At 43.9% G+C, this 25,379-nt stretch overlaps 2 protein-coding genes across 3 annotated transcripts in view; both read right to left on the bottom strand.

Moving 5' to 3' along the window:
* Window positions 1–649: 649 nt before the first annotated feature.
* Window positions 650–18,003, bottom strand: PTPRJ (protein tyrosine phosphatase receptor type J). Its single transcript, XM_070229502.1, has 8 exons — window positions 17,872–18,003; window positions 16,022–16,112; window positions 13,786–13,859; window positions 13,548–13,682; window positions 11,027–11,146; window positions 7,893–8,053; window positions 6,463–6,598; window positions 650–4,230 (listed from the first exon to the last, which is right to left on the bottom strand). Exons 3-8 carry the CDS (start codon window positions 13,789–13,791, stop codon window positions 4,072–4,074), a joined length of 717 nt encoding a protein of 238 aa, XP_070085603.1. The 5' UTR covers window positions 13,792–13,859; window positions 16,022–16,112; window positions 17,872–18,003; the 3' UTR covers window positions 650–4,071.
* A 496-nt stretch (window positions 18,004–18,499) lies between these two features.
* LOC111771846 (receptor-type tyrosine-protein phosphatase eta-like) overlaps window positions 18,500–25,379 on the bottom strand; it is a 146,192-nt gene continuing 139,312 nt past the window's right edge. For both annotated transcript variants that reach the window (XM_070229501.1, XM_023634723.2), the window contains exons 12-16: window positions 24,204–24,335; window positions 22,554–22,764; window positions 22,315–22,439; window positions 20,733–20,820; window positions 18,500–18,644 (exon numbers count right to left, since the gene is read on the bottom strand). In XM_070229501.1, coding sequence (XP_070085602.1) covers window positions 18,599–18,644; window positions 20,733–20,820; window positions 22,315–22,439; window positions 22,554–22,764; window positions 24,204–24,335 — 602 coding nt within the window. In that variant the 3' untranslated portion in view covers window positions 18,500–18,598. The remainder of the gene's footprint in view (window positions 18,645–20,732; window positions 20,821–22,314; window positions 22,440–22,553; window positions 22,765–24,203; window positions 24,336–25,379) is intronic.

Below are 25,379 nucleotides of genomic sequence, written 5' to 3'. Positions count from 1 at the left end.
CCTAAGGCATGTGTGCCACCACCAAGTGGGTGTCTATCCGTCTGCAGACCCACACATCTGACCCTCTGAGAGCACACACAGCCCCATCTTGGATGCACACCCACTTCTTCCAAGTCTCCTTTTCACTTAATCACCCTGGATGCGTGTTTGGGGCTCACTTATGTCCCCCCAAAATTCAAGTTAAAGTCCTAACCGCTAGTACCTCAGAATGTGGATATAGTTGGAGACAGGGTTTTTAAAGAGATAATCAAGGTAAAATAAGGTCATTAGGGTGGGCTGTAATCCCATGACTGGTGTCCTTATAAGAAGAGGAGATTAGGACACTGACACTCAGAGGGAAGACCATGAGATGACAGAGGGAAGACAAGCCAAGGAGAGGCCTCAGAGGAAACCAACCCTGCTGACACCTTCATCTTGGGCTTCCAGCCTCCAGAACTGTGAGAAAACAAATGTCTATTGGTTAAGCCCCAAGTCGGTGGTACTTTGTTATGGCAGCCCTGATAAACTAATTCAATGTGGAAAATCCCCAAAGAAAACCTGTTTTTGTTAAGGATGCCCCAGTTGAATGCAGGCGGGTAAGCTGCTTGGTAGATGAAATGGTGTGGACACAAAGTAAAGACGGAAAGAAAGGAAACAAACCAAAGCACAATGTGTTGACATTTTTTGTATTTGGTATTTGTAAGTCCTTTTAAAAAATTTTTTCAGGCCATTTTTTCCTTAAAAAACAAACCAAAAAAAGCAACCGACAGCAATACTCTGTACAAGTATAACAAACATTAGAAATATGCATCATTCCAAAATAGTTACAAGAAAATTACAGTTTTAGAGTCCACATCAACACGTCCTATCCGTATGTGCCCCCAGGGGGAACAGCTACAGTATGTGGAACACTCGGCTGCTACACAGTCTGAAAACTCAGAACTTTCGAGGCAAATCAGCATCAGTCACCAAGACGTGTTAGCTCAATAAGCGCAATCAAGCATTTCAACAGAAAACCAGGCTTTTCCATCCCAGATGAAAAGCGAACGTGAGTCAGCTGCATGGCTGGCCCCCATCCCCCAGGAGCCTCTGACTTGATGGAGTCCAAATCCAGTGGAGTCAACGATGCCACAGTCTAGCTGGAGGTCACTACATGGCCACAGTGAACAGACCCCAAATGTCATTTCCTTCTGGTGCCAATCGTCACTAGATTTGACTTTGGAGGCAAAAGGTCCTTGCTCTTGAGAGAAGAAATCAGCGGGCCATATCCCTCAAACTAACTAACCACCAATCTTTAGTCTTTTCAACTAATCTGACTGCTTTCCTGTAAGCAACTGTCAAATATTAAGCAATGGCGATCACACCATCCCCTCAATTCCACTGGACTCCTCACATTCTACTTTATTGTTCCTGGAGGGTTTGGAAAAGGAGCTCAAAAACACCTTCTCTTTTCTATGACCAACCCCCAGCCCATGTGTCCTTTATATTTACGCATCAATCTTCCCTTTTCAATCACTGTGCTATAAATACCCTCACCACCCCCACTGGCCCTGTCCCCAGCCCTCTTCAGGATGCAGAGAAGTATCATGACCTTCCTGTGACCTGCCCATTTGGAATCCAGACCTCTCCACCACAAGCCTTCCTCCCGGGAGTGGGAATGACGTCCAAGAGTGGCTCGTGGGGCTGCTGCCCGTTTCCCAAGCTTGTACCAAATGGAGGAGAGGAGGGTTTCTGTTTTTGTGTGTTTTTATACAATATGTTTATAATTATTGTTGTTTTAATCTTTTAAAGGAATTTTTAGAGCCGAGTTCTTCCCTCCGACTTCTCCATGGCAGCCAATGTGGCAGGACAGGGCAGAGCATCTACGGGGATTTGACACCTAGGCATCCATCACAGTGGTTTGTGAGTGGGGAAGGGTGTGGCCCACAGAACTGCTGCCTGAACAGGGCCTCCAAATGAAGTTAGGGAACTCTCCAAGATCTGCATGCATTGAAGGGCAGACTAGCGTGAAGGTTTGGAAGCAATCTGCCCAAACCCAGCTTCACTCAACACCCCAGGACGGCATGGCCTCCCTGATTCAGACCTACAGAGCCAAAGGCCCCTCCGAAGTTGAGTCAAGAGGGCCCAACATGGCCTGGCCAACCCACTCCTTTAAGGGCCTCACACTACCAAAGAGAGCAAAGGCTTCAGCAAAAAGTGCAATTTCCATTTGGAAAGTAAGGTTCTCCCAAAACGTGACACCACTTTCACCACCTCTCCTTTTAATCCTTTAAGTACCTCAAAGGGAAAGGGAGACAAGACGTATAGCATGAACCCTCTGAACCAAATCAAGGGCTTTCAGTACGTTGTGGTTCACCCTTCATAACCCTAAACACCCACGACCACGTCCAGTCAGTTAGCAAAGTGCCGGCGAGCTGAGGAGCACGGCAGGGTCAGGAGAGGGGCTCCCACAGGTCAACAGTGACCGGGACCCTCAGAGAAGACCCCGCTCTCATTTTCAATAGGACACAGTGTCCTAAGTTTACAGCAGGATTTATTACTGTGGAAAACAGCCACAGGACTCCAGGGACTTCGTAATTCCTTCATAAAACCTTGTATACTTCATTCCTATTGGAGGAAAACTCAAACTTCTTCAAAATATAACCTGAGCCACAATATAAAATAAAAAGAAACAAATCCTTTCATGTTAATGCCTTGAGAAGTTGACAGATTATGTACCAATAAAATAAATCCACATAAATTCTGAAATTCTTGGTGGATACACACCTGAAGCAAAAAAAAAAAAAATTAATCTACATTAAAAAAATCAAAGTAATTACAGCAGCAGTATAGTGAAAAGAGGTTTTAAAAATAATAATTACACCTTTGATACAAATTCAAACTTTGTACACCTCAATTCAAAGGAATGACTGTTTTAAGAGTTTAGTATATATTTATACAGTAGATACCAATATGTGTCACTGCAGATACAAACTAAAGCCAGTGGACTTCGAGGAAGGAGGAATTGATTTGACACTGTTTTCACACTGAAGTGTTCACAGATCGCCACACTTTTAAAAACACACACACATATACACTGACACACAGACACATAAATTGCCAACCTGAGTAAAACGTTACTAAAAACCTAGAGCCTCATGAATCACTAAGTCACATATTGCACCTTTAAATAATCCTTCTTAACAAATACAGAATTGAGAAAAAAAACAACGCAGGGAGAAGAAATGGACATTACATCACTATAGGGTCCCTCTGCTTCGCCCCCCCCAGAGATTCTCAGGGTGATATTTAGTTCCCACGCTCACTCAACCAAGGGGCTGAAAATGTAGCCAACAGAGGTGTCTTTGGGGAAAACTGGGAGGGAAAGGAAAGAGAATAAAGCACAAAATGGGGGTGTGGGAAGTGGGGCAAGGGCCTCCTCTGATCAACAGGAATGTTACTGAGAAGGCTGAACCTCTGATACTAAGCTACTGTTTAAATATTTTGTATATTCCAATTATGAGATTCAATACAAAAATATAGATATCTACTGAGTTTTGCCTGTGGAAGCATAATTCAGAAAAGGCACATGTTCAAATAGAAAACCCAAGCAGAAGAGGCACCACGTACCCCTCCCTACATGATCATCATCCACAATTATGTACTTTCCATCAGCTAGATCCCAAGATACAGTAGGTAAAAATAGACCTCTGATACTTAAAATATATTCAACCCAACACAATCCTGGCTTTAGCATGTGAATCATATAAAATAGTCTTTTTTTAAAAAAAGAATCTATTTTGAAAAAAAAAGAAAATCACAGCTCACTTTTCCTGGTGTTCTGTAATTCTTAAGAAAAAACAAAAAGTGAACTCATCCCATTGGTAATCAGGAATACAGTTGATGTGCTCACCACCCATCCACAGCCCCCGACAGCCCCAACTTCTCATCGGTCATGTTTTACGTGTGCAGCTTCACGCCCTCAAGTTAGTTCTAACAAAACAGAACAAAGAATTAAGTTATTAGACATATAAAAACATGTCAACATCGGGGCATTTTCCTTTGCTGTGGGTGTGATGTTCTGGTTAACTCCAGAAAGGTTTTCCTTTGGAATTAGGCGATGTAACCATTTGTCTTCCCAAACGTGCTCACTGGGGCAATGTTTTCATAGATTGTCATTGCGTTTGTGTTCTGGTAGATGAGATCTACTTTTGAGTCCCTCTGGGATCTGATAATGTCCAAAACACACTGATTGAGGAAAACATACTGGTCCTGTTAGAAAAGAAAAGGGAGAGAGCAAATGAGCACAGGTTCCAGAGAGTAGCACCCAAGGTTATTTTCAAACAGATAACCAACCCCCCGACCCCACCCACCAGTGAACACTTCAAGTTAAGACGTGTCAAGAGGTACAAGATTCTGGTGAAATCTCAAACCACAGAGAACAAGATTCTCATCATCAGTGATTCTCAACCACATGGGAGACTCCCCACACCTCCCCTCCCCAAGGAGAAACATCAGAATCTTGGGGAGGAGCAAAGAGAGAATGTAGAGGAAATAAACCACAGGTACATTCAAACAACAGAAAGTTTTGGCTAGTGAGGATGTGCGGAATAAGGAGTAAATTGTGGTTCTCAACAGAGAGGATGGGCTAAGGGGGATGATCGGGGTAGAGCTAGGCAGAGACCACCCTTCAGGCAAGCCTATCAGACTGTGCAGGTAGCCATTAGAAAGAGGAAGAAGAGGGCCCGGCCCGGTGGTGCAGTGGTTAAGTTTGCATGTTCTGCTTCGGCAGCCTGGGGTTCGCTGGTTTGGATCCCAGGGGCAGACCTACACACCGCTTGGCAAGCCATGCTGTGGCGGGCGTCCCACATAAAAAGTAGAGGAAGATGGGGGCTGGCCCCGTGGCCGAGTGGTTAAGTTCGCGCGCTCCGCTGCAGGCGGCCCAGTGTTTCGTTGGTTCGAATCCTGGGCGTGGACATGGCACTGCTCATCAAGCCACGCTGAGGCAGCGTCCCACATGCCACAACTAGAAGGACCCACAACGAAGAATATACAACTGTGTACTGGGGGGGGGGCTTTGGGGAGAAAAAGGAAAAAAAATAAAATAAAATCTTAAAAAAAAAAAAAAAAGTAGAGGAAGATGGGCACGGATGTCAGCCCAGTGCCTATCTTCCTCAGCAAAAAGAGGAAGATTGGCAGCAGATGTTAGCTCAGGGCTAATCTTCCTCAAAAAAAGAAAAACAAAAGAGGAAGAAGACGTATATGCTGACACAGAAAGATATCCATGATGCTGTAAGAGAAAAAAAATTACAGGGCAGCATTATATATAAAATAGGATCCAATTTTTAAAAAATACTGTGTGTGTGTACATGTGTTTTTCTACAGATGTACATAAGGAAGACAAAGATATACACAAACTGTAAACGTTGGCTACCTCTATGAAGTGGGATTGGAGAAGAAAAAGTAAAAGAGAAAAATATATTCTATATGATCCTATACTGTTAAGTTTTTTAATATGAACAAGTTTTATTAGTTTCAACATTTTTTAAAAGGGACAAGAAAAGAATTTGTTGCAGGTATAAGATTTCTGTGTTTCTCAAGAGATAAAAGATTGAGAACTACTACTCTATATCATCACAGCAGAAAAAAGAAAATCTCTCTTCTGACCAACACAAGAGGTGAATTCCACTCTTTCCACCACAGCCACCACCGCTCACCCCACAGCACACAATGTACCCAGGCCTCCAGAACATTCCCTGCTAGACTCAAAAACACAGCGCATATTCATAGAGTTCTAAATTGGTACAGGGCGACAGTCTGATGCAAAATTAATATTCTGCTCTCATCCTGGCCCAGGAGCATTCAGCCTACAGCGCTGAGGAAGGCTGTTTCTCAACACGCCTCAAAAACAATGTTTATCAGCAACATTTCAGGGAAAGCCAAATCCAGCAGTCTTACACAAATGGCACCACAGACATCAAGCTTCGTTTTCTCAATCGGCCAGCCATCTTCTCTTAGCTATGCTAATGGACATTTTTAACATTCACAAGGCTGGGTGAGGGCACATGGCTGCCTTAATGCTTAAAGCAGCATGATGCTGTTTCATATCGTTACTATTTGATAAGTCCCTTTCATTAGTGTATGTTAAAGATGGTCAGACTTTCTTAGAAACAAAGAGTGAAAATACCAGTTCTATGAGTTTAAAACCTGGGAGCCAAAGTTCAGAGATTTCCTAAGATTATTTGATGAGTCATGGCTGAGAGGTAGAGATCCTGATACCATCTCGGTTTGTAGCTCCATTGCTCATATCAGCGCCACTGAGGCACTATATCAGGTAATTCAACTCAAGTCAGTTTAGGATCTTAAAGAAATCCAGTGTTACCTCACAGCTGAGAGCCAGGAAGATTTGGAAAGGTGAAATATTTTAATTCAAGTGTGTGACACGATGCAACCTTTTAAAAACGGATGGGACGGCGGACTGCCCAACACAGATCTTGGCCTCACCTCTGTTTGCACCATTAAAGGCCTGTGCATTCGAAGGTCATACACAATCCCGTACACATCCACAGTGTTCTCATTCTCTATCTGATAGATAAGACGATCAATGGCAATGAAAGTGCCCGTCCTTCCAACCCCGGCACTGAAAGACAGGAAAATGAGCACATCACTGTGGGTTACCTCTCCTGTAAACTCTCAGATTTCCCCAGTTGTACATATATCTTGCTCTCCTCCACTGTCAGGCTTTGAGGGGAATGCCCAGGATCATTAGACATTTGCTCTAATGAAACCTCAGTAAGTCCGACTACACTAGCTTGGAATTGAGGGCCAAGTCCTAAAGTACTTTTGAGTCAAATGCCACAAATAAAACACCTTCCTGGAGCTTCCTGAATTGCAGTCCAACCCAAGTTGCCACCATAACCTAGAATGGCAGGTTTCATCAACTTATTCCCCATAGAGCGACAAAGCCCCTCCTTTCTTCTGTCCTAAATTAATTCCTTTAGCATTAAAGCTAATTTCTTTCTGTTCTAGAAGAGGGAGAGGCAAACATTTTCTGTACAGAGCCAGATAGTAAATATCTTCAACTTTGCAGACCAAATGGTCACTTTCTGCCATTGTAGCATGAAAGTAACCATGGACACTATGTAAACAAATGAGCATGGCTGTGTTCCAATAAAACTTTATTTATAAAAATAGGCAGCTAAAGAGATCATGGTGATGGTTTCATGGGTGGATATTTATCTCCAAACTCATCAAGGTGAATACATTAATTATGTACAGCTTTTTGTATGTCAAAAAAATACTTTTAAATACATAAATAAAATGGGCTGGAGCTATGTGTTTCAACATTGTTAAACACCAAACCAAACGCTGAATTAGAAAGCAGGTTGCAGAATAATGTATCGATCATAAAGTCTGGCAAAAGTTTAAAGCTACATAAATCCATAGAGATACGCATGTATGTAATAAAATATAAAAGCACACAAGGGAATGATAAGATCAACTTCAGGACCACGTTTACCTATGTAGGAAGGAGAATAGGATAGGAGACGAGTAAGCAGAGAATTCAATTACATCTGTAATGTAATATGAACAAAAGGAACAGATATGGCTTCACGTCACGCTTTATTAAATTATTATTATTCTCTATATTTTTGTAAGGTTGAAATATTTTACAAGAAAATATTACAAATAAGAAATAAATTAAAATACATTATGGTTTAAAAAAATTCAAGCAGCCAACCAGACCTGGCCCATGGCCTATAGTTTGCCAACCCCTGTTCTAAAGTCTCAGGACCTAGGGAATAAGTCCCTTATCCAGACCTGTCCTGAATTCGTAAATTCCTTTTGTATTTCCTCCTCTGTTTGCTTTCCAAAAGTGCCCATATCTGTAATTATGTTTGAAATCTGTGACACACAGAGCGCCATCTGCATACCTGCAATGCACCAGAACCGGCGATTCGGGAGGACTCTGCTTCATGTAGTCACGAACAAGGTACCGAAAGTTGATGAGCAGGTCAGTGGTGTCAGGAACGCCGTGGTCCGGCCAAGAGGTGAAATGGAACTGTCGCAGGGGGTGACTCTCACTTGTCTGGATCTAAAAGCCAAAAAAAGAAGTCAGATCCAGAGAGAAAGGCTCCCTAACAACATCAGAAAGGCAAGTGAAATCAAGCAGTCCTTGAATGCTGAACTGCACGGGGCAGCTGAAAGGCAGCTACACGGGAGTGCTTACTACTAAAAATGAGAATTTCACGTTAGTACAACAGCTGAGAAAGTGTTTACACACACCTTAACGTGCTCATCAAATCCTCATCATATGCCCAAGAGGGAGGGTTTGTTAGGCCCTCTAAAGACGAGGCAGCAAAGGTTCCAACAAGTGAAGTGACTTCCCCAACACTCAGTTCAGACGTAGCTGAAGTCCCTCATCCTCTGATTCTGAGTTCAGATCTCTTCCCCACCCGCCAAGCTGCCTGTCAATAACCTACTCACATTCTTACACCTTCACCTCCTTAGAGCTTCATAAACCCCATCCCTGAGCCCACCCGGGAACGTCACCGACCAAAACACCAAACGTGAATCACACACATACAATTATGATAATCAGTCTTCATAGTTCCAATCTTCCAGAGAATCTAATAAGTGAGAGGCAACTCGCAAGCACCAAGTAAATATTTAGAACTGAGAAAGGACCCCCCCAAAGAAACCACCCATTTCAACATCAGCCAGACAACAGCAAGTGGACCTTGTCATAACAGAGTGAGTTATTACACAGACTGGTTTCCCATCACAGACCGAAGCATGTGCCTCTAATTACCAGAACTCTGCCCAGGCTGGAGCATTCCTGTCCCTGATTCAACTGTACTCATCAAGCCCACACTGGGGCACTGACCTCCCACGTGTGCCTCCATCCGGACTGCAGGCATTTCCATCTCCTTTATGACAGCTACCTGTTGACGCTTATTTATTTTTTAAAAATGTGTCTACATTATAAAAGCAGCCCATTCACATTATTCAAAACGTGAAAAACAGTAGGAAAAAAAGGAAGAGTGAGGGGAGAGTGAGAGGAGAGGGTCTCATCATCACAAACATTAACATTCAGAAATTTAACCAAAAGTAGTCATCCAAAGAAAGTAACCAGCCACGAGAGATATGACAGGGGTCGGGGGGGAAGTCAGTCTTTTCAGCATTATCTCAGCAAAAGCGCCAAGGGGTCCAGATTAGGGGGGACAGTCAAAGGAAACTTTTAGCTCTATCTGTTATGTTCCCACTTTTAAAAAGGAAAGTACAGGGGCCAGCCAGGTGGCACAGTGGTTAAGTGTGCATATTCCGCTTTGGTGGCCTAGGGTTGGCCAGCTCGCATCCCGGGTGTGAACATGGCACTGCTTGGTAAAGCCATGCTGTGGTAGGCGTCCCATATATAAAGTAGAGGAAGATGGGCACGGATGTTAGCTCAGGGCCAGTCTTCCTCAGCAAAAAGAGGAGGATTGGTAGCAGTTAGCTCAGGGCTAATCTTCCTCAAAAAAATAAAAATAAACAAATAAATAAAAAGGAAAATATATTCTTGTATTTTGTGTAACTAAAAAGTAATATTTTACTAAACGCCATGTAGTATCTTAGAGTGTATCCTGGAACAAGAAAGGGCTTTAGTGGAAAAACATGAAATTGAATAAAGTCTGGAGTTTAGTTAATAAAAAATAATAATAGTAGTAACAGTAATTTTTTTAAATGATGTGGACAATTCCACCCTCAATTCCCCTCCACAAGGGTAAACGCCAAGCAGTGAAAGCAACCAGTCCATTTAAAATGGGTGAAATCTACAGAAATAAGCATGACTTTGTAAGGGATTCTCAACTATTATGAATTGCATTATTTATGCAGCCAATTCAGTTCATGATAATAGTTTTGACAGCATCTCCAGGAGAGGAACTGAAATATTAACTGAGGTCAGAGCCTTAGAGACACAGCAATTAGTAAAGAGTTAATACTTAATATACTGTACTCTATCCATGATTTATAAAATCAAGGATAATTCTCAAAAACTAGAACCTAACCTACCAACCCCCCCCATAAGATTCAACTCCTCTGAACCCACTTCCAGGCTTTTCTTTTATGTACTTTTCATAATATGCATAAAATTTTGTCTCCTTGTATGTTTCACTTAATTACACCCTAACTTCTCATGGTAATTATGCGGTCTACATAATCATCATTTCTAATAGCTGAATAATGATACAGTGACTAGATAATCGACAGTTTAGTTATCCATTCTCTGAAAGCTAGGTATTTGCATGGTTTCCAAATTTTCCCTCCATTATAAATAATGCTGAGATTCACCTTACTGAATGATAGACCTTCTCCGATATTTCAGATTGCCGCTTTAGGACAGATTCTCAAACTTGGAACCACCAGATCAAAGAGGAATGGACATTTTTATGCCCTCGATATAAACTGCAAAGGGTTATGCCAATTTACACACCCATCAAAAGATAGCAATGTTGCTTCACGATATTGCTTCTATTTTTAAACAGCCTTAAAAAAAGAAAAAGGACACTGACTTCCTAGAACGCCTACACAACTTAATTGGATTTGTTTTCATAACTTTACGGGGAAGGGAGGCCATGTGTATGAGCCCTGGAACCCTATTGACATAACTGTTATCCTAAACTGCTCCCGACAGCAATTTTCCACTCCTGACGCCATATTTCCAACCAAATAATCCAAAAGGGTCTTTGTTGGTAACAAAAATCCTATAAGTCAGTCACCTGGAAGTGAAAGGAAATGAGTTACTGATGCTGAGCCACGCTCTTAAGATTCATTTTATTCAAGAACAACTTATGAAATTCTCCTTAATACATAAAGCTTCTAAAGGGTTGCCTTAGAGTAGACGCAGCTTAGAGGAGATATGCCTTAGGGTATGTAGATACGGATTGTTGTATTCAGCAAAGAAGAGAGCAAAAATATTTTTCTGATGCATTAAAAAAATGGGCTAACATCAATCTAAAAAGACTCACCCCAAAGTTAATTTATAGTAATTTTATGAGAGACCTATCCATTTCGACATCTTACTTACATTTTTCACTGTGAAGTCTCTGATGGTCCATTCCGGGAGAACGCTTTCTGACGTCATTGCCACAGTTATGTCCCCATAGTCCTGAGCCTGCTTGGAGGGCCAGTACTCCTCACATTTGGTCTAGAATAAAATGGGATTCTTACATAAAGACTCAGATCACGCCATCTGCCATCACTACAGCCTCACAAGAGAGACCAGATATTGAAAACTGAACAGTCCCTTAGTTGGCTTCTGTTTTGACTCTTAGAATTGTTTTAATTTACAATTTATATGTTTACCATTTACAATTATTGCGAACTCTTTTAAAATAGGGAGTTTTCTCACACAAATCCAGATTTCTGGATTCTCTTGAAAAGTCAGAATTTCTAGCCCAAACTGAGCCCACATTTCTGCATGAAAATTGATTTAGAGTGGCTGTTCCTTCACAGGGGACACAGTGCCCACCCAGCTTCCTTCGGCCTCAACAGTAGCCAATCCACAACTGTTCACCGAACTAAACTTCTCTGATTGACCCACAACCCCCAGCAGCTAGAAGAAATGAGAATTTTCCACAGTTCTTTTAGAGACACATGAGTTGCAATACAAATACAGACACCAACAAAGAGGAGCAAATGAAACCATTTTGGGGTCTTTGATTTTTAGAAAGTCGGTGAGGAGATGTGAACAGAGACAAAAATCAGGAAACAGCTGCTCCCAAGAATATCTGAACCCCCATTTGGCAAATGACTTAAAACGTGCACGCGCACACACGCACACACCTTCCTGAGGAGTGCCCCACTGCAGGTGATTTCCAACCTGATCGATTACCTGACTCACCCGGGAGGTCTGTTTTGCTTTAAAAACAGATGCCTGGGTCCCGCCTCCAGAGATTCAGACTCTGGCCAGGGATCTGTATTTGTTTAAAGATCCTGGTTTCTGGACCCCTGCTCCAAGAAACATCATGGAACTGGGACTCCAACTCCATCACTGCCATGGAGTTGATGCCCAGCTTGGTCTCTAAGGATGCCCAGCTGGATTTTCGTTGCTATCTTGTGGGGAAGAAGATAGGAAGATAGGGGAGAGTTCTTGAACTCTCTGAGCCTCAGTTTCGCCAACTATAGAATAATAACACCTTACAGGGTTGTTATAGGAAAGAAATAACACATATGGAGTATCTGGTGCAGAAAATACACTGGCTCCCTTCCCCTTCCACCCAGAGTCCTTAACATCCACTTCTCTCCTGACTTAAGATGAACAAGGGCCCGTCTAAATTCACCTTCTCATTCTCCATTAATTTAACTACATCATTTTCACTTGTCTAACAGATATTTATGAGAATGTTCCATGTGCGAGGCCTGGGCTCAACAGCACCATAAGGTTTATCTGGGTTCATAAACAGCGTTCTTTTGTTTGCATGAAAGCCTGTTCTCCTGATGCAAAGGAGTGGCTGCAGAACCCAACCTTCTGTATCACAAGTAATGTGAAGATGGGGCCATCTCTTACTGCTCTTTGTTACCTTTCCCTCCTCCGGCCCCAGGCCCTGGTTCCACCATATACACACTTGGGGCTTGACAAATATGTGCTAAATTAAAGTGATATAAAGAACATTAAGAGAAATGCTGCCTGACGGGCTCCCACTATCCCCTAGGACAGGGCTACTCAAAGTGAGCACACTGGAGCAGCCAAAACAGCAGCACCTAGGAATTGTCAGAAATACAATTCCGGGTCCCAAGACAGACCTGCTGAATTAGAAACTCTGGAGGCAGAACCACCTTCCAGGTGGTCCTGATGCACATTAAAGTTTGAGGACCGCTGGTTTAGAGACTGGACTCCTATCCTAATTCCTCAAGTAATGAACCTACATGAAAAAATTCACAGAGCAACATTGCGTCCCATTCCTCATATGCAGATTTTCTCATTTTGGCATGCCACCAATTCTCTTTGATCCATTTACGGAAACATGGGATTTTATCACCAGAAGAAATCGTATCTTTGATGGAAGTGGCCGTGGGATTCCAGGCCATCACAGTGGGGCAGAAACTGCTGAAACTTATCTGCGGATAAGTTTGAGATTTTGTGTAAAGAAAGGGTCCCAGTGCTAAACACTAAGTTTGAAAATCACCGAGTTGGTCCAATCCCTCATCTCAAAGATGAAGAAGCTGGTTGCTTAGAGACAGGATGGGCGTGCACCATCAACAGAGCTGATGAAGGACGGAGCTGTCCTGTGAGCAGCATCTTCCTGCTCCAGGCCCAGGAGCTTTTTCACTGCACTAACCCAACTCCTGCTATTTACTAACTCCAGCAGCAGTGACTTAATGAATAATGAACATTGATATTTGTCCGCAAAGGAAGGTAACAATAAAATAGGGGTTTTTTTAAACTTTTCTCTCAGAGAAGACAAAGACAGAAAACAAGTTTCTAAGAATAGAGGTACTAATGTTTGGAGGAGTGTTATTTTTAAAAAGACAAATGGTTTTGAATATCCTTACCCTTCCACCACAATAAAAGTGAATGAATTAATTTTTTTTAAAAAGGTACTTACCCTTCCCTGTTCAACACATTTGGTCAACATAACAATGGCATATATGTTTTTCTCCCAAACCATACGCCAAAAGTCTTTCAAGGTGTTGGGTAAAGGTCCTTGTGTGGCAATAAAATCTCTCTTGGAATGGTAGCCCTAAAAAAGGAAAGCAACATGTATTCAATCTCAAAGACACAGAAAGAGGAGCTCTGAAGATTTCATCCTAAAAAACCAGTGCTATGAGAATCTCCCCACTTACAGGCATGTAGTTGGCATTGATGTAATCATCAGTTGAATGGGTCTGGATTGAAAGCTTGACACGGGAAATGTCATCTACAACATTAAGAGAAAAGGGTCCTTATTAAAAGTAAATGTTTTAGGAGAGTTACATACAAGAGACACAAAAGAAGTAGAAAATGGCACCATGGGGCTTCTGTCACACCTTGAGAGCTGGGCATTTTACATATCTGACCTCATTTAATCCTCACAGTCACCATATGTGACTGTGGCACACAAGTTACATGATTACCTGGGGAGAGCTAGTAAATGGCAAAGCCAAGGTTCCAACCCCAGCAGCCCAGCACCAGAGCCCAAACTCTTAACCACGCCAGACCACCTTCTCAGATGAAACAAACCTACTACCATTAACGTCCTAGGGGGTGTGCCATGAGCCAGGGAATGTCCTAAGCAATTTTATCCACTCCTCAAAACCCTACAAGCTTTTATGCCCATTTTACAGGTGAGGAAACTGAGGGTCAGAAAGATCAAGTGATTTCTCCAAGCAACATCTGGTAAATGGTGGAATTCAAATCTAGTGCCCTTTCCACTAGGAATAAATAAAATTGCCCTAGTGGGTAGACACCCAGGTAAACTTTTCCACCCTTTTCACACTTTCTCTATTCTCATAAAAAAGTTGTTATAAAACGACAGTATCAACTTCAAGAATAAACTGAATGTATAAGACTACTATGAGTGGAAGGATCCAAAACATAAAATCCTCTTGTTTTCTAAATATTGTCATCCTCAAAAACACACGCACAAACCTGTCCAACTCAAGAAATGAAATGATATCCTTAAAATTTCAAGTGTCAGGCTGAGCTATAAGCAGCACCACCCATGTTTCCCTGTCTTTGACAGGACACTCGCTCACCCTCCCCCGAATGAAATACTAGAACATTTCTAAACCCAGTTACCAAAGTGAATTTCAGCCTAAAATCTCCGCAATAAAACCAAGACCAGAGGGGCTGGCCCCGTGGCCGAGTGGTTAAGTTCGCGCACTCCACTGCAGGCAGCCCAGTGTTTCGTTAGTTCGAATCCTGGGCGCGGACATGGCACTGCTCATCAAACCACGCTGAGGCAGCGTCCCACAGGCCACAGCTAGAAGGACCCACAACGAAGAATATACAACTACATACCAAGGGGCTTTGGGGAGAAAAAGGAAAAGAATAAAATCTTTAAAAAAAAAAAACAAGACCAGAACTCTGGATCTGAAAGTCCCCACAGACCTTCACGAGAACAGGCCAACAGTCCCGAGCGACCCCTAGACGGGCAGTGTTGGGGCACGTCTCACCAGCTCAGTTTCACAAGCATTTCTCTCAAACATGGGTCAATGCCCGCTGTCAGTACAACAGGGGAAAATGAGGAAAAAGAAGACAGGAACTAGAAAATCCTGCATCTAAGCAGAAGTTAATGTTTTAGGCCAGCAAAGAAAAACACAACTTCAAATAAAAAAGGCAACGTCTCCAGATGTCCTGGTACAAAAATTATGAGCAAAGCCAACAAATTTCAGCTAAATCAGAACAAAACTGCGATTTGCTGACACGTCTTTCTGAGGCCTAATTCCCACTCAAAAGAGAGGCCACAAAGAACTTTCTGAGAAGGATTTACATTCCATTTCAATGGACAATGTAGTAAATAACTCTCACTTTAAATTCAATTTGTTGTTATCCCTGTGTGTTGGGCTGCAGACATTGTTAATTCTCAACAACAGGAAGGAATCCAAATACACTTCACATTTAGCTGTGGAACGCACTCAGCCAACCAGAGACGTGTCTGGACAAGCAGAAGCAGTACTCCCTGCCTGTCCTCCTCCTGCTCCCTTTCACTCCAGAGCTATACTGACTGAAATAAAGGGGCTGCGAGATAGAGGGGTTAAGAGCACAGACTCTGATATTTTTTCTGAATGACACTGATAGACCTGGTCCAAAGCCTGATGCTGCCACAACTATCTGTGTGACTTTGGACAAATCACCTGCCCACTCTGTGCCTCATTTTCCTCATCCACAAAAAGAATACTCTACTACCTATTTCATAAGATTGTCGTGAGGACTGAATACAACGGAATATGCCTAAACCAGTGCTTAGCACATGGGAGGTGACTAACGAATGGTTGTGGAAGTGGCTCGTTAGTACCATTGATGCCCCTCCCTCTACTGTTAGAGCTGTGATGGCCAATGACAGAAAAAAGGGGAGATAATGTGGATCAACCAACTTACAGGGCAGAACATTATTATAGCGATTCTTTCCTCTATTCTCAGCCAGTTCAGCTGCATATTTGGGTAGATTAATTCCAACAATCTTCAGATCCTGAAAACAAAACAAATGAGTTGTTCGTTTATTTAGTGTTCAGATAGTATTCCTACTGAGCATAGAGTATGACAGAATAAAGTGGGAATACAGGGATATTATGGGTTAAATTGTGTTCCCCAAAAAGATACGTTCTAGCCCCCGGTACCTGTGAATGCGACCTTATTTGGAACTACGGGTCTTTGCAGATGTAATGAGATAAGATGAGGTCATAGAGGAGTAGGGTGGGCCCTTAATCCAATATGACTGATGTCTTTACAAGAGGAGAAGAGACACTGAGATCCAGACACGCAAGGGGAGACAGCCATGTGGAGATGGAGGCAGGCATTAGAGTCACCCTGCCATAAGTCAAGAATGCCTAGAGCTTCCAGAAGCTGGATGAAGCAAGGAGCAATCCTCTACCAGAGGCTTTGGAGGGAGCAAGGCCCTGCTAAACAGCTTCATTTTGGATTTCTGGCCTCCAGAACACGAGAGGATAATTTTCTGTTGTTCTAAGCCACCAGTTTGCGGTAGTGTGTTATGGTGGCTCTTGGAAACTAACACAGAAATGAAAAGAAAAAGGACAACCTTGCCTTCAAAGAGCTTACAAGCTGGGAGAGAGGTGTAGACAGAAATAACCAACGTTACGACAAGGAAGAATTAAATTAACGCTGAATTATCAGTGACAAGCAACACATCACAGGGGAAACAGGCATGAGGACAGAGAATTCAAGTCCTCCTAATGACATCAGAGAAAATGACCCAGAGGAGGTGACACTGCATAGCAGGTTGAACGGTGGCCCCAAAAAGACATGTCCACGTCCTGACTCCTGCAACCTGCGAATGTGACCTTATTTGGAAAAAGGGGACTCTGCAGATGTGATTAAGTCAAGAATCTTGAGATGAGATCATCCTGGGTTATCCAGGTGGGCCCTAAATCCAATAACAGGTGTCCTTACATGGGACACACAGAGGAGAAACACAGGGAGGAGGAAGAGGAGAAAACAGAGGCCAAGATGGGAGTAACACAGCTCTAAGCCAAGGAACGCTGGAAGCCAGCAGAATCTGCAAGAATCAAAGAAGAGTTCTCCCTGTAGATGCTCCAGAGGATGCAGTGCCCTGCTGACACCTTGACTGGGGACTTAGAGGATGCCCTCCAGAACTGTGAGAATACACTTCTGCTGTTTTAAGCTTCCAGTTGGTGGTGATTTGTTATGGCAGCACAGGAAACTAACACAAGTGGTGAGCAGGATTTCAATGAAGGCAGAGATGCTGCCACAGGGGCAGCACATGGAGGATGAGGGTGCATGGGGGGGTGGGGGGGATTTCCTGGGCTGGTTTGTGGGGGAGAGCATATGGGGACTGAAAAGTAGAAACTCTTTCTGCAGGATTTCACATAATCCTCAAGAGTCAACCGTGACCCCACACTCATCAAACTTCAGCCCCCTAAATGCCCCATCTGGTTTCTTTCCAGCTCATACAGCCTCCTAATTATTCTAGTTAATAGCCCTCAACTTGAAGTCCTAGTTTCTCTGTCTCTCTGGATAATCTTCAGGTATCAACGAGATTAGACATAATCCGCTAGAAGGAAGATACGTTTTCGTGCTCAGAGCCAACCCGGTGACAGTGGAATCCCCAGGAACATGCAAGAGCTTCTCTCTCCTCCAAGAGGGCTTCCTCTTACCCAAAGCTTCACCATAAAACAAAAACCAGCAGTTTTCCAACTTTCAGGAAAACGAACTATAAAGCAAGTAAAAACACACTATTTACAACCCCATACTTCGTATTCCTCTGCAAATCCACAGTTGGAGTCGGCTTGCTGTTTCTTAAAGTAGGCCTCAAAATTCTCCACTTTGATTAACTTGGATCTAAGAAAACAAAACGACGTATTAGGGTTTTTGACATTCAACAAAGTTAGTACTCAAAATAGAAAAATACAAGTTAGCAAAAAAATTAAAGAGCTTACTTACTTTCTAGGTCTTCATCATAGAAAGGGAAAGAAAAAAAATACACCGTTAGAAAAACTGAGTCAACCACGACTCTGGAGATGATAGTAAACAACTTCCCAAAAGAACAAAAACTATAGTATAATTGGGGGGATTGGGGGGAGGGGTCAGCATAATGTTATTTACAAACACTGAAATGTGAATCAGGACATCTGACTTCTAGACCCTATCACATGACTGATTGGCTTTGTGACTTTGAGCAAGTCCTCTCCTCCGAGATCTTGATGACCCATTTCTTTCAATCACAAAATATATATTTATTGGTAGAATTATTGGTGAAACGATACTTGCCATAGTAGAACATGGCAGGAAGCTAGCTTCAGCAGACTAATGAACACAGATTCCTTGCAGAATAACAAAGGCAGCAAGGACTTCTGGAAGATCATGGCCAAACGGGTCAATCAAGAAAAATGACAGCAAGTTCCATCAAAAATCCCCTCGACAGTCAGTGAACAGATTGGGGAATTAACGTCTTAAAATAAAGCTCATAACTCAAGAGACTTACTTTATTTGAGAAAAGGACAGTTCATTGTTCTTTGCATCTTTCCTGTTTTGAAAGGAAAAAAACCCATTAGACAAAAAGTTTAATTTTGTGCCTTGCCCCCTCTCATGTACCTACAAAATGCCTTTGCCCTGAGCATCAGTTCCTATGCAACAGTCAGTCCCTCTCACTAACACTAAGCTTAATGGTCTAAGTAGCAAATTCTGATCATGAATCTGTGAAGTCACTCTCTTTTATAGCATCTAAAAGTATGGAAGAATCTTAGACAAGCAACTTTTAGGAATTTCCTTGGGTAAATAGATATATCAGCAGCCTTATCCTATGGTAAACTGAGACTCATTATTTCATACTCTGCTTTTGAGATAGCCTTCCTGACAAGTTAATGGAATGAACCAGACAATATATCCAGTGCACGGGGCCGGCCCAGTGGCATAGTGGTTAAGTTCACCCACTCCATTTCAGCAGCCCAGGGTTCGCAGGTTCAGATCCTGGGCACAGACCTAGCACACTTGTCAAGCCATGCTGTGGCGGCGTCCCACATACAAAATAGAGGAAGATGGGCACAGATGTTAGCTCAGCAACAATCTTCCTCAAGAAAAAAGAGGAAGATTAGCAACAGATGTTAGCTCAGGGCCAATCTTCATCACACACACACACAAAAAGAAATATATATATATATGTATATATAACCAGTGTTGACAAGGTGGTGGGGGACCTGGTGCCCTCCTGCACAGCTGGCTAAACTCCATATTGGTGTTTTTTAAAAAGCTTTCTGGAAGGCAGTTTGGCAGTACAAAATTGGAACAATGCGTACCCTCTGACCAAAAAACTGCCCCGCCTGGAATTTACCCTAAGGGAATAAATCATGAATGTACCCAAAGATTTAGGCACAAGAATAAGAAACCATGAGAAAAAAAAACACTGAAAACCAGGAAACTGTTAAATCACATCCAGACAGTTCAATACTCTGTAGCCACTTAACAGGAAGAAGAAATGAAGCCTCCACAATGTCTTAAGAGAATAGAGCAGATTAGAAAATAATATGTATAGTATGATTCCATTGGTGGGTGTGTGTATTTGTGTGTGAGCTTTGTAATCAACGCACACCCTCTTGCCCAACCGTGTGGCATGTGAAGCCTGTGCATCGGCTGGGAGTCATGGGCTGTCATCAGGTGCTGCCAGCCAGGGCATTTTCATCCCAGCCCAGGGTCCCTAACGCACTCCGCCCGGTTCTCCTGCTGTCACCTGCCTTACTGAGTCGACAGGCAGTGCTGTGTTCCAGGTTTTTGCATTAGATTCTGATTTTTTTTTTTTTTTTTTTGCAAGAGAGGAGTAAAAAAACTGTTTTATTGTTTCTTGTTAAAATAAAAGTAATACATGCTTATGGTGAAAACAAATACAGAAAAGAAGAGCAAAGAAAGTAGATACTCCGTTATCACAGCACCCCCACAAAACTACTCAACACTGGTTTCATTCTTCTTTCCACACTTCCTACACTCGGCTGCAGCATCCTTGCAATGGGGTTCACAACACCACCTCACAGAGCCTCAGGAGTGAGAGAATTCATGGACAGCACAAATCCAGGCACAAAGTACGCGCTCAAAACAGTTGCTATTTTAACTATTTAACTACCCAAAAGGGTAGCTGTAGAGATAAAATAATAATAGCATATGAGGTACAAGACACTGTCAGAGCATCTCATTTATTTAATGCTCCTCAGCGTCACAAGTAGGCACTCTTATTATCCCCATATCATAGATTATCATAGACATTAAGGCTAAGATCCCTGACAGCCAGCCAGAGACAGAGCACGTGTTCAAACTTAGTTAACTCTAAAACACAACCTCGTCCCACTATGAAACTGATTTGTGACCTAGAATGCACCCTTTGACAGAGGCACCCTACGTTGCAGGGTCTCCCCATGACCTGATGTCAGGGCTGGGACCTACTTTAAAATCCTGCAGCTTGGGGGCTGGGATGAAATAAGACTGCTCTGAGAGCCAAGATTGTGGATGATAGGAACATGGGGGCTCACTACACTATTCCTTCCAGTCGTGTGAATGTCTAAAACTTTCCATCATAAAAAGCTCCCTTGAAAAGTAGGGTCTTATTATTAACATAAGCAATAGTCACCTTTTCTTTCTCCAGAAGATGAAGCCTCCCACGGCCACAATAACCAGGGCACCGAAGATACATCCAAAAACCGCTCCACAGATGACACCTGGGAAAAGTCCAAATGGGAGGCAGTTCAGGAGGTGTTCACTAACAACTGGAACAGCCTCGAACCAGAGACAGAGAGAGAGAGAGAGAGAGAGAGAGTGTGTGTGTGTGTGTGTGTGTGTGTGTGTAGCAGAGGACAGTTAAATCACTTTAGACCTAAAACCAGTCGGGGCATTTGGGAGTGGATTCCTTGTTCCCAGTCCGCCACTAACTGGATGGTCTGAGGAAGTCACTCCTCCTCTCCAGGCCTCTTCCTGAACTGCAAATTTAGGGAAGTGGGCTAGATCAGTGATTTTCAGGTTGTTCTCACCCACGGACTTCTTTCTTCAAATGCAACGGCCTACAGCAGCCCAATAAATAAAATAGAAAACCAGGCAGAAATGCTTAGGTGAGGTAGGGTGGGGGCATCTCAGGACTCAGCCGTGGGCCGGCCCGGTGGCGCAGTGGTTAAGTTTGCACGTTCCACCTCTCGGTGGCCCAGGGTTCGCTGGTTCGGATCCTGGGTGCGGACATGGCACCATTTGGCACGCCACGCTGTGGTAGGCGTCCCACATATAAAGTAGAGGAAGATGGGCACGGATGTTAGCTCAGGGCCAGTCTTCCTCAGCAAAAAGAGGAGGACTGGCAGCAGATGTTAGCTCAGGGCTAGTCTTCCTCAAAAAAAAAAAAAAAGGGACTCGGCCGTGTTTGGTGGAACAGCCACTGTTTGAAACCAACTAGACGAGATGTTCCACATGGTTCCTGCCGCCTCTGACTCTGAGACTAACACCCACGTACGAGCAGCAGCACTGTGCTCAGGTGACATAAAACCCAGGTGTTTACTGGAGAAGGGTGTGGGGACTCCCTGAACTTTGCTGAATTCCTTCCTGCAGCCAAACAACTACTGAGTATGAAACCAAACTAACAAACCAGCTGGCCAACTGCCTCTGGCCTGAAGGTAAGGGATGTACCCTCTTGGGTCCTGAAGCTCCTACATCACTTCACTCTGTGTAGTAAAAGACAGGAGCACTTGACGAGGAGTCTGAGACCAGAATGATAGGCCTGTCTCTAAGCCACTGTGTAACCCTGGGCAAGTCACTGCCTCTCTCTGGGCCTTAACAGCCTCATTTCTAAAAGGAAGGTTGGACAAGACTATTTCTGTGGCTCCTTCTGATCCTAATATTCAAGGGTTCTATGCACCAAAAGTCACATTGCACATCTGGCACGTGGGCACCCAAATGACTACACTGAGAAGAAAAGGACTAAATAGTCTTTGCAGATTGGAAGCACAGCTGGCACTCAGAGGAGGGAGAGCAGGGGGCAGGGGTGTTGGGACCCCAGAAGAGAAAGCTGAGCTGGGCATTGTTGGCCAAGTGACATCTCAACCTCTGAGAGGAGAGATGAGGCTCTCAACCCTCCTGGGGACCACAGGGAGGCGTGCAGACACCCGGCCTTCGGTGGACGCTGGAAGCCAAAACCCACTCAGTTGCTAACAGCATTGTGGTTCTTCCTCTACCTGGATCCTGGGGCAAGAAAACAGCATCTGAACAGCGACCGAAGGACACGTAGCTCTTGGCCCCGTCTATGAGTCCGTCATTGGAAGAGCGAAAGATAATATTGGTGAAGCCAGCCACACAAGCCCTGTGGGATGACAAGAGGGAAAGGAGGTGGCTGAGATGTGTCCAGTGCCCCGGCATGTGAAGCTTTGCATGCAGGAGGCTCAGCCTTGAAAGACCAAGAAGGAGGAGCCATTACCGATAGGAGCCCAGGGGTTCCAGCTTCCCGTTGTAATAGCCGTGCGTGGTTGACTCATTCCCAACATCAACTTCGTATTTCAAGACTTCAGACAAGCCCTGAGAGCGTCTCTTTCCTTCTGTTGTTATGAGGTATGTCACGTAAGCGTCTGAGTCCCCCTTTTTGAAATCTTCATACGTATATCTCAAAGCATCTGTAGACGGGTGAACAGCTAAGAAAGGACACACAGGAGGAAAAGTCATCAGAAAGTGATGGCAAAGACATAAGTCTCCGATTCACCTAACGAATGATGTTGACACTGGGTGACAATGATAGGTACACCTCTCAAGGATGCTTTCTATGCCAGGCTTTACTGATATTAAGTACTAAGTGCTTTACAGACATCAACTCATTTAATGTCCACAATAATCTCAACATGTAGGCTTACCATCCCCATTTTACAGATGGGAAAATGAAGGCACAGAAAGCTAAAAGGACTGAAGGCCACACTGCCTGTGTGGTCTAGTTGTATTTCTAACAGTGTAGCAGACCATCAGATTGGGAGCGTGTGGTCTCATCCACCACAGGCTGGTATCAGTCAGTCTGGTCACTAAGCAACGATGCCTCCCTCTTCAGCAAAGGTCTTAGCCTGGGGTTTGCTGAAAACCTTCACAGCAAAATGACTGGGTTTGAAACAGACCCCAAACAAAAAGACAGAGAGAGAGATCTAAACATCACTATGTGAATTTTGCCGCAGGTTTACAACACCAGCAAATTCCCTGTTTTCCAGGATCCCCACACTCCTGACAGTGGGCTTGAACTCTGCTGCCCTCGAGGAGATGAGGACAGTGTCACAGGCTGAGAGGCTGACGGGAGTGGCACTGCACTCCTGACATTCAGTTCAAAGGATCACCGAAAATGACAAAATTTGGCACTTTAAACCCAGGCCTTGTGTGAAGCACCCACATGCAGCTAACAAAGACGCCATGATTCAGCCCCTCCTTCCCACCCAAGCGCGTGAGGGAGCCCTTTAAGGAAAGGTGGCCTTTCCTCCACCCCTCTCATCTGTGAGGATGCTCTTTGCAAGTTCTCACTGCAAATGCAAATCATTTTCTGTTTTCTTGCGAGAGAAAGTCACCCTATCAGGATGATTTGTGTGTGTGTGTGTGCGCGTGTGTGTGTATGCACGCACGTGTGTGTGTGACAAAGTTGTTTAAGGCTAATATTCTGCCACCTGAAAGACCTTGTGTTGTAAAAGAGATGAAAAACCTAAATCAGAGGTCAGCAAGTTAGGATCCAAGGGTGCAATCCAGCCACCCACCCATTTTAGTAAATAAGAGTCACACTCATTTTTATGTATCTTCTACAACTGCTTTCACACCACGATGGCAGAGCTGAATAGCTAGGACAGAGATTGCAGGGTCTGTAAAGCTTCAAATATTTGCTATCTGGCCCTTTACAGAAAGTTTGTCAACCTCTGACCTAGGTGATCAGGCAAATAGCTTACCCTCTCCCACTCCCATCTGAGTGTCAAAGCGTGGGTGACAGTGTAAAAACAGACACATATTTGTATCACTAATGTGCCTCAGTGGGCACGGAAATGGCGCCCAGTAAGGGTATCACTCACTGGCTGTTTGACCTTTGTCACTTGGCATAATGATCCCTCCTTACCTTCCCCAGTGGTGAGAACGAGAGCGTAGGCTTTGATGGGTCCATGGCTGGCTTCAAACCCACTGAACTTGACCTTGACTGAATTGTGACTGACAGATGTAATATTAGGGGATCCATCTGGAGAAGGGGGGTCTGAAACAGAACAAAACAAAACATGATCACCCAATATTTAAAACCAAAGAAGGAACAAAATTATGAAGGTGAGAATTTGCTGGAATGCCTCCCTCAAGATCTGCCCTTGATCAGAAAGCTGTGTGCTAGGCTCATGCAAAGTAAGTCCAGAAGCAAGGGGCAGGGAAGAGAACTGGTGGAGTTCAAAAAGGGTAGATCCCGGGCTGGCCCCGTGGCCGAGTGGTTAAGTTCGCGCGCTCCGCTGCAGGCGGCCCAGTGTTTCGTCGGTTCGAATCCTGGGTGCGGACATGGCACTGCTCATCAGACCACGCTGAGGCAGCGTCCCACATGCCACAACTAGAAGGACCCACAACGAAATATACAACTATGTACCGGGGGGCTTTGGGGAGAAAAAGGAGAAAATAAAATCTTTAAAAAAAATTAAAAAATAAAAAATAAAATAAAAAGGGTAGATCCCTGGGGAAGCCTGCCTAGCTCACCATGGCCCCTTCAGTGTGGCAGCCACATCCCTGAGGACAGGTTTGCAGCAACCTTATTGGTTGAGAATTACCTGGCTTTTCTATCTTCCCCTGACCCCCTCCCCCGACCCAGGTGAGACCCAGAGGGCCAGGTTCCTTACCCTGAGAACTGGAGAAAAAGGAAAGTGAGAGAGAGACTGTGTGGGTGCAACTCTAAAGTGGGGACTTGGGAGCTGTACACAGACATCTTCCCACCACCCAACTTGGCCCCAGATGGGTTGGTCAGCTGAGAACAGTGATGGAGCAGAGACGACACAGACAGAACGCACTTCCTCCTGAGACCTGGCTGCATTCCTGCTCCACGTCCTTCACACCAAAGTCCTTACTTTTGCTGCAGTTGGTTTAAAACAGCACCTAGAGAAACCCAACCAACCCTCTTCCTAGACACCAGAAAAGCCCACACAGGAGTATTCCGTGGGTGACCTTCATGATGAGGTACCTCGCCTTTCCAAGCTAGGCTTGTGAATCCACTCTCTGAATTAACACAAAAGGAAGAAGACACTGAATTAAAGGTCATCTCTCTCCA

This window comes from Equus caballus, chromosome 12, assembly GCF_041296265.1.
Source record: "Equus caballus isolate H_3958 breed thoroughbred chromosome 12, TB-T2T, whole genome shotgun sequence".
NCBI classification, from domain to species: domain Eukaryota; kingdom Metazoa; phylum Chordata; class Mammalia; order Perissodactyla; family Equidae; genus Equus; species Equus caballus.
Note: the sequence above shows the minus strand (reverse complement) of the source record. Positions and strands in the feature narration are given on the sequence as shown.